We start from the raw sequence: 14,779 nt of genomic DNA, 5'->3' as shown, positions 1-14,779 counted from the left end.
TAAGGTTAGGGTTTGGGTGGGGAGGTCAGTAAGGTTAGGGTTTGGCTGGGGAGGTCAGTAAGGTTAGGGTTTGGGTGGGGAGGTCAGTAAGGTTAGGGTTTGGATGGTGGTCTCTGTAGGAATAGGGTGGTGGGTCAGTAGAGTAAGGGTATTGGTAGTGGGGTCAGTAGGGTTAGGGTTTGGCTGGGGAGGTCAGTAAGGTTAGGGTTTGGCTGGGGAGGTCAGTAAGGTTAGGGTTTGGCTGGGGAGGTCAGTAAGGTTAGGGTTTGGGTGGGGAGGTCAGTAAGGTTAGGGTTTGGATGGTGGTCTCTGTAGGAATAGGGTGGTGGGTCAGTAGAGTAAGGGTATTGGTAGTGGGGTCAGTAGGGTTAGGGTGGTGGTGTAAGTAGGGTTTGGGTAGTGGTATAAGGAGAATGAAAGGTGACAGAAATCATTGATTTACATAAGGACTGTAATTTTCTTTTCTCCTGAGGAGGTGCTGCCACCAAATTTTTCCACCAATAGTGACCACCCTATCACAATATTGACAAAACTAAAGATCCCCTTTAATGGCGCGTTATCTGCTAGTTCTTTTCCTGTAAGACAGGAGATCTTTGGTCAGAAGACTATGTCACATCTTGGGTTAATGCTACTTTGTAGCTCAATCTCCCTATTTACTTTGGCGAGGCCGTTGTTTCTGACTTTAATCCGTGTTAATGGGGTTATTCTGGGTGGTCGCAGCGGATGTCCCCCGGCCGGACACATCTCTCCTGGAATACATTTGGGAGTCCTTAGAAGGAGAACATACTGTACACACAGACCCAGTGTCCAACCAGATGTAAATAAAACATATTACTAGATATAGATAGGATCTGGTTCTTGATTATCCATTATTTAAGGATTTAAAGGGAAACCTTCACTTTAAAATCTAGAGGACCTACCGTGCTACCGAGCAGATTTACCTTAAGGCAACTCCTGATGGCAGTGACCAAGTGGTCCCCGACTGTTACCATTCAAAGGATACGGATAGAACCTTATTGCTCAGGCACATTATCCAGGGGAAGGTGCCTTAAATAAGATCTGCCGGTCCTTTATAAGACGCAGTCAGGGCATTAACATTATAACATCACTAGTCCTAGCAGCCAGCAACCGGATAGTGATGTTATCGGACAAATAGACATTAGTCCATTAGTTGGAAACCTATTGCTCAGGCACCATTCTATGGAGAAGGTGCCTGAGCAATAGGTTTCCCTAAGAGTTGTGTATTTGGCTGGTTACACCTTATAACACCATAAATTCTGAGTAACGAATTTGGCAGAGAGGGTCAGCACTGTGAGGTGTAGCAAGGGATTCAATCCGTGTGGGTGCTAGCTGCTTTGATCCGACCCGAGATCCAGTAGCCACAAAACCAAAAGAGAAGGCAGCCGCACTCCGTTGTCCTAATCCAAAAAGTGTTTATTCACATGTGGATACAAAGCTACGTTTCGGCTAGCTCAATGTAGCCATTTTCAAGCAGTAAAATGGCTGCTTGAAAATGGCTACATTGAGCTAGCCGAAACGTAGCTTTGTATCCACATGTGAATAAACACTTTTTGGATTAGGACAACGGAGTGCGGCTGCCTTCTCTTTTGGTTTTATAAATTCTGAGTAACATTTTAGACAGTAATGGAGGAAGGAGTCGGCAGCTGGTGGGAGGTCTTACTCGTTGACTGACAGCTATCAGGAGGAGCCGATCCATGGTGGTCGGTCAGGGATCTACATGCACCGTTATTTAAGCTGTAGGGTTCATTAGAAATCAATGGCATGAATAACATTTCCTTAAACAGTGCCACGCCAGTCCATGGCTGTGTCTGGTATTGCAGGACACAATTAAATTGAGTTGAATTCCCCATGACCTTTGCCCCTTCACTGCCCTTGACCACTAGGGAAATGGAAAATAATCCCATCACTGCTCAAACCAAAAGGGATCACTTTGTTGTCCTTCATCGCTTATTTTTGCGGGATTTTCCTTGAATTGCAATACCAGATGCAGCCAGTGAACATGATTGGCGCTGTTTCATAAAAAGCCACAGCTCTTTTTTGTAAACCTGGACAGTCCCTTTAAATAAAACATGACATTTCAGAGATACACGGGATCTTAGAGCCGGCACGCATGGCAAATACCAAATTCTATCCAGATGTTTCACGTCACCATCAGGAGATGAATAACTTGTCCCTTCCGTGGAGACATAATCCGCCCACTTAAGAAGGAAATTAGGAAAAAACCCAAACCTTTTAGTCAAACATGGAAACAAACAAGACAATAAAATCCGTCTCTTTCCGGCGGTATTCCGGGCACGGAGAGGCTGCGCCGCGCTCACGTCTCTGTCTGATCCCCGGCTCTTGGGTCATTGATACACATGTGATCGGATTATCCGCATCATCCATCACCTTTATTAGAGCAATATTGTGAAAATATGTGAACCCATCACTCATATCCTGGAATAACACAATATTATAGCAGTAAAAACAAGGGTATAAGAAAGAAGTAGCACTAAAATCTTAAATGGGTCGTCTTCAAAATCGTATCGGGTGAAAAATTAGGGGAGCACAGTCTATCCTCCTCCTGCTGTGATCCCTGTAGATCGGCGATGATCCGCAGAGGTATCTGGCAGTGTTTAATTTTCCTGCAGCACCACCACTGGAGACTGAAGGTATTGCAAGGTCCTATTTCAGAAGAACCTGTCACTAAGTTTCACCCCAAAGAAATAAGGTGGGTCCTTTCTAGAATTTCCTGCTTTGTGTGATATCTCCTCCATTTACCTATAAAAAAAAAATCAGGCAAATATGACTCTTCTCACCTAGTTTTCACGTGAGATGAGTCAAGTTTAGTGGTTACAGGAGGAGAGTCACTTCAGATGCCCCTATCTTGTGTTCTATAGCACCTACAAACATGTTGCTGGTGTCATATTAAAGATAAGAATCTCATCCCATATCACTTTGAGCTACAGAAGCAGATAAATAGTCAGCTAAATATATAGTTGGCAATGCAAGCTTCAGATGAAAATCCATTTCCTTCCAAAATATGTCCAGTTCTATAGATCACAGAATTATAATCTTGGTGAGATGTGAAAAATGAGATTCTTAACTTTAATATGACACAAAGGGGGTCATTTACTAAGGGCCCGATTCACGTTTTCCCGACGTGTTACCCAAATATTTCCGATTTGCGCCGATTTCCCCTGTATTGCCCCGGGATTTTGGCGCACGCGATCGGATTATGGCGCATTGGCGCTGGCATGCACGCAACGGAAATCAGGGGTGTGTGGCCGAACGGAAACCCGACGGATTCGTAAAAACCGCCGCATTTAAAAAAAAAAAAAATGTCGCGAAGCTTGCACTTACCTTCACTCAGCCCGGCTCGGTGAACTCCAGTGCGTTCCGATGCTTTTCAGCGCAGCAGCTCCACCTGGTGGACGGCGGAGGAACTACCTTAATGAATCCCGGCCGAACTCGAATCCAGCGCAGAGAACGTGCCGCTGGATTGCGAATGGACCGGGTAAGTAAATCTGCCCCAATGTTTTAGGCTCTATAGAACAGAGGGGCGCCTGAAGGGATCCTCCCCCTGCAACCTTAGATTTCACATAAAATTGCACCCTTACCAATCAAATATTGTCCAGACCATCAGGCCATGAACCTTTACCCCTTCACTGCCCCATGACCACCAGGGAAATGGGAAATTATCCCATCACTGCCCAAACCAAAGGGAATCGATCATAACTTTGTTGTCCTGCATCGCTCGGTATTGTGGGATTTTCCTTACATTGCCGTTGACCACTAGGGATACTGATATTAATTCCTTCACCGTCCTAGACCACCACAGATCTTTACATAAACTACTTTACTGCACAGGATCATCAGCGATCTGGACATTTATGCCTTCTCTGTACTTGACTACCATCCTATCAATAATCACCTTGTTGACCACCAGAGGTCATTGCATTATTCCTTTTATTTACCTTGACCACCATTGTCCTGACAGTAATGACCTTATTTCTCTAGACCACCATCCTATCAATAATCACCTTGTTTCCCTAGACCACCAGGGATCATGTAATTATTTATTTTATTGCTCTTGACCACAAGGTATCCTGAAATGAATACACTTGATACCTTTTACCACCAGAGGTGGTGAAATCAGAGGTCCTGACTGTAATCACTTTATTGCCCTAGACCACCAGGGATCATGGAATTATTTCTCTACTTGCTATTGACCACCAGGGATCCTGACATTAGTCTCTTCATGACCATGGCCAGCAGGGATCCTTACATCAACCCCTTCATTTCCCTAGACCACCAGGGATCCCAATTATCCCCTTTTTGCTCTTCTGACATTAAGCTCCTCTCTGACAGGCTAGCAAATTATTAGTAATTCATTAGAGCCTTCCATCAGAGGTGTACGCTGGGGTATCCGTATTTCCTAATTTATACCTTGGAGGACTCCAATATATGACAGAGTGACAACTTCTTACATAATAGACAGGAATTCCCCATTAGAAAACACTAAGCCTATTATCTAGAACATTCGAGGTCAAGTAGATGAACTGCCGGGAGAGAGGACAATCAATGACCTACTTTCAATAGTTATATATTAAGAGGAGCGACTGTAAGCTCTTCCTCCCAGGAGGATGTGTAATCAATAGCTGAGCCAGGGGTGCATGTAACTTAATTGTTTCATTTAATGAAAGGTTTAACATCAATGACATAAGATTGTCTATGTCTTTTTTGTATTGTCTTTGGTATTTTGGATTTCCCCCCTAGGCACCCAGGGCACATGTACCACCAGACCACCCTGACTATACCTCCAAGGGGCGGAGCTTGGTATCATTGGGTCCAGTTTATATAATTTTAAAATGTCTTGATTAACCTTTGTGCCTAGAGAAAGACCCCGGTTTTGGAGATTATTGGTTCTCATTACCTTAACAGCTTATCCAGCAGGGGCAGTACATCACAAAGAACAACCACCTGTACAGTCTTTACTACAAGTCTTGTGGATAATAATTATAATAATAATTCCTTTATTTATATGGCGCTGCACAGATTACGCAGCGCTGCACAGAGTTTGCCAGACCGGTCCCTGTCCCCAATGGGGCTCACAATCTAATCAACCTACCAGTATGTTTTGGAGTGTGGGAGGAAACCGGAGGACCCGGAGGGAACCCACACAAACATGGAGAGAACATACAAACGCTTTGCAGATGTTGACCCTAGGACTTCAACCCAGGTCCCCAGCACTGCAAGGCTGTAATGCTAACCACTAAGCCACTGTGGATTTGTAAAGTAGCTGAGGAGCCAAATTGGGGCCACATATATACTCGATACAGGCCCAATGGGAATGTGGGTCATTATTAAGAATATCTACCCATGCTTGTTACTGATCATATGACCATACACTGATGCTCTCTCCTTGATTGGACAGAGCGTTCTTAAATCACTCCAACCATAGAGAGAACTGTGCAGCCCCACAGTCACACAGTACTCTTTATCCCCTCCTTTAAGATATCTATATGATAAGGACAAGACTTGAGCCCAGGGTGTTAAGAAACCAGTGGACCCAAGTTTTAAAGCCTTAACCCTTCCATTGCCCTCCTCCCAAAAGGGCACTTTACAATTTGATTCCCCTAGACCACTACGGTCTTTACATCAGCCCCCTCACATCACTAGACCACCAGGGATCCTTACATTAACCCCCTTCCTACCCTACACCACCAAATGTGTTGACATTAAATGCTCTGTAACTTTTCAACAATCTCTACAAAAATAAATCAAATCTCCTAATCCAGATATTAACCCCTTCTTTTAAAAATCTAAAAATCTTCATACAGAATCAGCAAAAAGTTCTCCCCATTGATACAATTATAGAGACACAAGAGTTTTTTTTTCTATACATTAAAATGTGTCCACTAGGTAAAGGGGGGGGGGGGGCACTTACTTTTTCACTGGACTGGAGCCAGGGTCACAGCCGGAGTCTCTGTATAACACTTTCAATAAACTTTATAATAATTCACAATCTATCCCCCGTTTTCCGCGGCGGCCATTGTCTGGCATCACATCGCTTCCATGACACTGAGATACATTGTGTATCTTACCAGGTTATCATTCTACATCGCGCCGCGAGCCGACACGAAGATGTTTTTTACATGATTTCTCTGGAATTACTTTTTGTTTGTTATTTAAAAAATTTTTTTTTGATTTGTATGAAGTCATTTTTTTTTTTTTTGTTCTATTCCCTTTTATGTCGTTTTTTTTTTTTTTTAAACACGAGATCTTAACGCGGCGCTATTGAAAGCTTTTCACTTTCTATATAAAGGCAATCATTCTCTCTAAAGGTCAAAAATAAAAGCCGCTGCGGCCCGCCACAGTGTTTAACACACCGCTATCCATCCAAATTGCTGTGTTTTTATTTCTGCTTTCGCTTTTGGAGCTACAGAAACGGCTAAAAACAACTATCTTGTGTCGTTCTCCATGTTTTTACTTTTATTTTCTGCAAAATAATCAGTCTCTAGTGCTTCGGGCTGACTTCTAGCCAATTTTAGAAAAAAACAAACAAAATAATTCGTATTACAGATTCCTTCAATGCCACAGGAGCAGTAGCCTTAGGCTTGGGTTATTGCAGTGAGGTCCCAATACATTGGATTTTTTGGGGTCTTTTTTGGCCTGAGGGCTGAGTTCAATTTTAAGGGACCACACTAGTGTAATACCATTACAGAAGAAGCAACTACCGCAGTGCAGCACAAAATATCACCCCAGAAACATCCAAAAAATACCCCGAATAGTTCTCAGACCAGAAAATTTGTATATCTATAAATAATAATACAGACTCCAGACCAGATAATTCATAACAATGGATCCCCTGAGAAGAGACAATGCAGAATTTTTTGGCGCAGTGGACACAGTGCAGCCACGACACAAAACTGTGTCAATAATAATACAGAATTAAAGGAAATCTACCACCAGGATGAAGGATTGTAAACCAAGCACACTGACTTACTGGTGTGGGTCCCCTCTGGCAGGAGATGCTCTTCATTTAGCTTCTTATGCCCTGGTTTTTATAAAGAAAGGCTTTTAAAACTATGCAAATGAGGTGTTAATGTAGCCTGTAGCCCCTCAGGCTCATTTGCATAATTTAGATTTTTTTCCTAAAAACAAAACAAAACAAGGACATAGGAATCTTTAAGAATAGTGGATCCTGCCAGAGGGGGGGGGGGGTTATACATCATGATGCCAGTGTACTTGGTTTACAATCCTTCATCCTGGTGGTAGATTTCCTTTAAGACCAGACAAAAAACAATGCATACCCCAGATCACACATTTAATAATAAAGGAGACCCCCAGACCTGACCATTTAAATAAATACTCCCCCAGCTGAGACAACTATTAAAAATGTTGACCCCCAGACAAGGCAATAATAATGTAATAATGTTAACCCCAGACTAAACAATTAATAATAATACTGCTTCCCAATAATCCAAACCCGAGACCCCAGAAGAGACAAATAACAATTATACAGACGGTGAAACAGACTTAAGACCAGACGGTAAATAATACAGACGCGAGACAAAACAATTAACCCCTTATCACCGACGCTTGTTTTCAGCTCAATGACCAGACTCGTTTTTTCGAATCTGCCCTGTGTCACGATAATTGGTTATAACTTCGGAACGCTTTAACATATCCCGGTGATTTTGAGAATGTTTTCTCGAGACACATTGTACTTCATGTTAGTTGTAAAATTTAAGTGATAAGTTTTGCATTTCTTTTCGGAAAAAAATGTAAATTTGTCAAAATTTCGGAAAAAATCTTCATTTTTAAAGTTTGAAATGTTTAGGGTTAAACTACCCTAAAATCTAGATATTTAACATTTCCAGAATGCCTGCTTTATGCTGGAATAATATTTTATGTGTCCTGTCATTTTTCTAGGATGTTATGAGGTGCAGAACTTTGGGTGCAATTTTTCTCATTTTTATGAAAATCGCCAAAACTCACATTTTGAGGGACAACTCAACTTTCAAGTGACTTTGAAAGGCCTAAATACAGGCAGTCCCCGGGTTACATACAAGATAGGTTCTGTAGGTTTGTTCTTAAGTTGAGTTTGTATGTAAGTCGGAACCGTATAGTTTATTATTGTAATCCCAGTCAAAAATTTTTTGGTCTCTGTGACAATTGGATTTAAAAATGTTGGATTGTCATAAGAACCAGGATTAACAATAAAGCTTAATTACAGACACCTGTGATAACTGTTATAGCTGATTATTGTAGCCTAAGGTTAAAGTACAGTAAATTACCAAAGTCCAGAGGTCCGTTTGTAACTAGGGGTCGTCCGTAAGTCAGGTGTTCTTAAGTAGGGGACCGCCTGTAATAGTAAAACCCCATAAATTACCCCACTATAGAAACTACACCCCTCAACGTATGTAAGACAACTTCTATTTAGTCTATTAACCCTTTAAGTGTTTTACATGGGTTAAAACAAAAAAGAAGTGCAATTTAGAAACTTTTGAATTTTTTGGGAAAATACATTAAAGGGAACCTGTCACCAGGAGACCCATTTTTAGCACTCCCCCAGTCCCCACAGAGCATAGTACATGCACTGCCAAAGTGTTTTTGTATTAAAAATTGGTTTTACAGAAAAAAAGATATGTTATATTGTACCCTTCATTAGCATCTGCTGTGTGACTAGGCAGTTGTCAATTGGGAGGGGCTGGAAAGGAGCAGTTCCCCCCACAAAGCTCACCAAAAAAAATGGTGCATTCTGCTGGAGATGTACAGGGGGCGCCAGATTCATGAAGACAATTTGACATATTTCATGAATCTGCCGCACACTGCACAAAGTACAGACAGGGCCGGATTATAGGGGGGGAGCCCGGAGCGCGCGCCCCGGGACCCCCACCACTTTGCCCTTAAAGGGGCCTCCACCAAAAGTGGGCATTTCGGGCAGTCTGAGTACAGACTTCACTATTTTTGATAAATGTTGAGATGTTACAACTGCAGCCGCCAAAGTACAGCATTGGTAAGAGGACAGCAGCAGATTCCCCATCCTGAGCCCCTTCTATTCTCCATCATTGACAAGGATCAGAAATCCAGAATCTGCAGGAGCAGCCGGTCAGTGTTTGGATGATATACGTCTGCACAGGAGCCACCAGCAAAGAGCACCCGGTGTCCTGACATTAGAAACTAAAGGAGCCATATACACACATATAGCGTAAGAGATATTGACAATATATACTTAGTATTGGTGATCAATGTCAGATCAATGGATGAACGGACACCCACACTAATTAGCTGTTGGGGTATGGGAGCAGCTAGATGTCGGACTATACTTAACATTGGTCATCAATAATTGTAACATGCCCAATCCCAATCAACCTGTTAATTGCAAGCCTTTCCAATGTCATGGCCCATCGGGGAGGTGTCTTGTTTGGTTAATTGTGTCTTTTTTGGCCTTTTCAGGGATGGAGTTTAAAACTTCCAGTAAATGGGAATGTGAATATCTGGGGGTTGGAATTTGATCACCGTTCCTTATGTTATCAGAGGAGGTGACGGAAAGGCAAGGCGAGTGTGACAGACATATATGCAAGGGACAATAGGAGTCTGGTCTGGGCCGCATCTGCCATGAGGCGAGATGAAAGTCTCGCCTCAGGCGGCAGATACACATTCTCTTGCTGAATTCTGTCTTGCTGGGTGGGGGGAGCAGCATTTGAATAGTGTTGTCAAGGTCTGCACTATCGGAGCCAGCTAAACGTTAATAAATCCCCCCCCCCCCCCAATGAGTCACTGCCTGCACCAAATTGCTGCCTAATCAGCCTAAGATTCTCTCCAACCTCAAGCTGCAGGACCAGAGACCAGAGCTGTGATCAATATCCAGACTGCAAACCCATCTGCAAGCTACCTTGTGGAACCCTGCAGGAAGAACCTTTCTACCTCAGCCCGACCCATTGCTGCATTGAAAGTCTTCTGAATAAAGAGACTCATACTTGAGTTATGTGTTCATCATCCCTGTCTCCACGTGTGATCCCTGTCTGCCGCTTACATCACTTGCCTCCCCTTCACCATCTGCCCGGGGATCCTACACTACACGTACACTGGGAGTGCTCCAGGTTGAACCCTCCACTACATTGCGGTCTCCTCCTCTTCTTGCAGCCTCTCGCTGGCCTCCAACAGACATGGATTAGGCATGTTCCCCTAGACCAAGCCCCCCACGACTCTGGCGCTTGGTCAGACTACGAGCCAATCACTCAGACACAAGCCTGAATAAAGTCGCAATTCATTGCAACTATTTACCTTAATTGGGAGTGGAGGGTAATAGGTGTAATAGGCCGTAGTGGGCTGTAGGGCGCCGGATGTTCCCACAAAGTGCCGATGGATTGTCTGTAGCCTGTGCCAGGTTCTGGCTTAAGTTAAAGCACAATTCTGTGGCAGACAGGTCATTGCCTCTCTGCCATCAGGGGAAATCTGTTACATAATGTTACATAATAATAATCTTTATATAGACTCATCATATTCTGTAGCTCTTAATAGCCAGACACTGTGTTACTCCTCATGTACACTCACTTGATCACTGACTGCTGCAAAGCTCTATAGGAGGTGAAGTGCTTTATGGAAGATGAGCCCCGTGTTACATTGTATTCCCAATCCTCTGCTTTGTCACCATGGAGAGGTAATGCTCAGTCCAGCGTCTGCGCTGGATAAACTAGAGAAAAGCATCTTCCATGTCAATGGGACTCGTGCACAACTGAAAGCTCTCAGGAACAAAATGTGGATACAAGTCCGAACCTCGAGACTATTTCTGTAACTTGCATTGAGACAGCTGCGGAGTGCGGACATAATGTGGGCCTGTGTGCTTGGGGTCTCGCCATGACCGCCGCACTGAGAAGCTAATGACTCTTCCATTGAGTGTCTTATAATGAAGATACACCATGGCCTTCTGCTCAGAAGAGGGGAGGGGGAGAAGAGAAAAGAAAGAACCATAATGGGCACAAGATAGACGAGATGTAACTGGTAAATCCTGGGCCCAAGTCCAAATCTGTACTAAGACCCCCACCAACTTAGAGGGCCCTCAGTACACGTATTATCAAGGGGGATCCAACTACTGAGACTCCTAAGGATTGTCAAAACAGGGACCCCCAAAACTCCCTGAACTTTTGGGTTTTTGCCCACATGAAACTGATCCAGAAATCCCATTAAAGTCAATTAGGTGCAAGACGAAATGCATTGAGTCCTATGGGACCCTACCTACCTCCACAATCCCGATAACATGCACATGCACAGAGCAGTAATAAAGGGGTTAATCTCTACCTAGATTTGGCAGTGTTTAGGCAGCTGTTTTCATTTAACCCCTCGTGCCCCAGGTGTACAGTAAGTGCATGCGGCGATGATGGGACATCCTGGGGCAATGATAACGCCTCCTCCTGTCATTGTACCCAGGTAATTGCCATCACAGGGTTAATCTCAGTTCTTAGGGAGTGACAATGACCAATTAGTGCAGAACACACACACAGACCCCACACCCTGGCCAGACCCCTCATACAACTTCTCAGGGCTCAGGGCAACATCCACCACTCCTGCAAAATACCAGGACCAGGTGAATAATCAGATTATGGACGCAGCTGTCACCAGACTGAAAGGAAGTTCTCCTAATGCGGAAGAGAAAGATCACACAACAGAGACAAAACTTTGCTGTGAAGATGATGGAATAAAAGTTCACCTTTTTTCCTCACAATTCTTGTTGTGCTGCCATTTCTCTGAATCTATTTGAAGAGGACCTGAAACCCGGCCCCTTGTGCGCGCTCTCACATTTTGGTACTTGTTTTTGACAGTTGTGCGATGGATTTGTAGATGGATCTTAGATAGTTATGAGACTGATAGAAAGATAAGAGATAAATAGATAGATAGATAGGCGATAGATGGATAGTTTATTGGAATAAACTTCACCTTTGAACCTTGAATTACCTTGGAGTGCTGCCTATTTTTGGATTGTTATATAATGGTCCACGCTACGGAACATACAGCTATGCAGTCATTGCTCATTTGCTGTGCTGCTTTAGATTTTCCTTTATTAGATAGATAATTCAAAAAACCGGCAGCACTCCAAGATAGTTTCCAAAGTGACGGGGTGTCTTTATTCCATGTGCAACATTTCAGCTCACCAGGAGCTTGCTTGAGAAAGGCTCCATGTGAGCTGAAACGTTGCACATGGAATAAAGACACCCCTTCAGTTTGGACACTATCTTGGAGTGCTGCCCTTTTTTGAATTATGTATTGGGGCTCTCGGGCCAGAGAGCATCTGGACTTTGCACCCACCAGGATTGCTGTGCTGCTCTGAATTTTCAGTTTCTAGATAGATAGATAGATGTATCCAAAGAATAGGCAGCACTTGATAGTTCCAATCAAAAGTTCAGGTTTGAAGTTTTTTTCCATAATAGCAGCGATGTTTCGGTGGTGGCACCCACCTTTTTCAAGCATGAAAAAGGTGGGTGCCACCACCGAAACATCGCTGCTATTATGGAATAAACTTCAACCCTGAACTTTTGATTGGAACTATCAAGTGCTGCCTATTCTTTGGATATTCTTATGAGATCCCCTGCCACGGATCATATGGCTCTGCACCATTTGAAACTCTGCTGTTGAAGTGCTGCTCTGGACTAGATAGATAGATAGATAGATAGATAGATAGATAGATAGATAGATAGATAGATAGACAACCGATAGACGGGTAACGAAAGACAAAGGTCTTGGATATAGAGAAAGTTTGAAATATTTTACAAAAGGGTGAAGAGCTTCTCATTATACATGGAGTAGGATAGATTACAAGAGATATGGAATTAGTAAAGAATCTTCCTATTCACTGACAGCAATCAGAGATTGTGATGGATATAAATAAGATGGATGTTAGACGTAGGTTCTAGGTTGTTCTTCACACGTTGAGATCTTGGAGATGGTGAAGAAGTGACAATGTATTGTATAAAGTTGTGTAGACAGAGGAGACTCCTGGGTACAATAGACAATAGACTGATGTGTGAGCTGGATGTGGACTGGACATGTGACTGGATGCATCCTCTGTACAGCGCTGAGGTCTATGCTAGAGCTATAGCACATATACAATGTAACAAATGTTTTGTGACTTATTTGTATGTTTTCGGTTACTAACTTACATAAAAAAGAGAAACACAAAGACAATGGGATCCTATAAGAGAAGGGGGGCTCCAGCCTGACACAGGAAGCCACAGCCTGGGAGCACAAAGACCCCCGAAATGTCTCTGCTATTGCATGCTGTGCTTCAGGTCCAACTCTGAGCCCCTAATTAACCACAGATGCCCAGAAGTGCCCATCCGCCTGCGCGAGCCCACAAGAGTTCCCATAAACTTCACTCCCACACCCCACAATGCCACTACCCTCCCTTCTCAATAAGCATTATTAGAGTCCCAGATGTAGCAGAGCTGAGTTTGTCCTTTGCATCTGTGGTTTTTACCTACCAAACCCACTGAGTTATCCCATCACAGCCCAAACGACAGATTCAGCTCTGCTACATCTGTGAAGTTTGCTTTTCGATCACATGATAGCGCACATGAAAGGCACATCCCTACTTCATTAGCATTGTTAGACTTCTTGATGTAGCAGTGCTGAATGCTGCTTATTATATGGGGGTTTAAAAAAAAATGTCTTATCTCACAATGACAAACTCAGCTCTACTATGTCTGAATATAAAAAGTTTGCCTTGCGGTCACATGATAGACCCCAGCGTACATAAAAACCCTTACCTTGCCTCCGGGGGGTGATCCCTTTTCTGGAGCCCAAGACTGACCCACTGTACAGACACAGCAGCAGTAGACAGAACCAGGAGGGAGATCTTTGTAAATCCATTTCTTGCACATATAAAAGGGGGACCAGGGGAGACGGCGAAATAGTTTAGTGTCCCCAACCTCTGTGATGTAGCAGAGTAGAGGATGGACTGGAGCCTAGTGGATTTTGCACGTGTGGGAGGGGGAGGCAGCGAGGAGGGGCTCACTTTCACATTACATCCCACTGCACTTACAAACAGCACAAGAAAGCAATTTCCAACGTGTGCCTCTTCACAGAACGCCCCCTCCCCAAATTACATCCAGAATCTGAAGCCCCACCGCCACCCCCCCCTGCACATTCCCACTCCTGGGGACCTCGTCTTGTCTGCTGCCTCTTTAACGCCACTTCCAGCCACATCCAGGACCTAAGAGGATAAATAGGGATTAATATCCCAGATGGAGGGTGACAGCGCTCCGGCCACTCAGGCTAATAGAGCCACTCCGGAGGATTAGGAGCCACGAAACTATGAAGCCAGAGCTTCACCAAGAGTAACCCAGGTCTCCTATGCAGGGGGCAACACCAGTGATTTCTACTGTCTGTGGTGATAACTACATAGTCACCCAATGACGTGCACCCCCCAGTACCAACAAGGTCAACACTACTAAATCTATCCCCCTTCCTCGCTTTGGGGTCAGCTTACCTCCCAGGCATCCCTGCTTGGTGCCACCACACAATGGTCATACCCTCTTGATGCTCCACCACCATGTAATATGCCCCCCGAGTGTCCCGCTCATATCACATAATGTCAAAAATGTCCCCTTGGTGTCCGTTCACACCATATACACCATATACACCCTTCATATGCCCTCTCAGAGCCTCCTCACACTCTTAGCTCTCTCTAATACCTACCTTTCTGGTGACTCCTCTTTAATACTTAACTTTCAAGTAATCCCTGACTAATACTTACCTTTGAATTGACCACTCT

General features: G+C 43.8%; 1 protein-coding gene across 3 annotated transcripts in view; it reads right to left on the bottom strand.

The window, feature by feature from the left end:
- The window catches only part of EGFLAM (EGF like, fibronectin type III and laminin G domains), a 92,057-nt gene extending 77,904 nt beyond the window's left edge, over positions 1-14,153 (bottom strand). For all 3 annotated transcript variants that reach the window (XR_011853115.1, XM_072135288.1, XM_072135275.1), the window contains exon 1: positions 13,773-14,153. Coding sequence is in view for 2 of the 3 variants with exons in the window: in XM_072135288.1 (XP_071991389.1) it covers positions 13,773-13,875 (103 nt within the window). In the remaining variant the exon portion in view is untranslated. The remainder of the gene's footprint in view (positions 1-13,772) is intronic.
- Between the last annotated feature and the right edge of the window lie 626 nt (positions 14,154-14,779).

This window comes from Engystomops pustulosus, chromosome 1 (genome assembly GCF_040894005.1).
Source record: "Engystomops pustulosus chromosome 1, aEngPut4.maternal, whole genome shotgun sequence".
Taxonomy (NCBI): domain Eukaryota; kingdom Metazoa; phylum Chordata; class Amphibia; order Anura; family Leptodactylidae; genus Engystomops; species Engystomops pustulosus.
The sequence above is the reverse complement of the archived record's forward strand: the minus strand, read 5'-3'. Positions and strand labels throughout refer to the sequence as shown.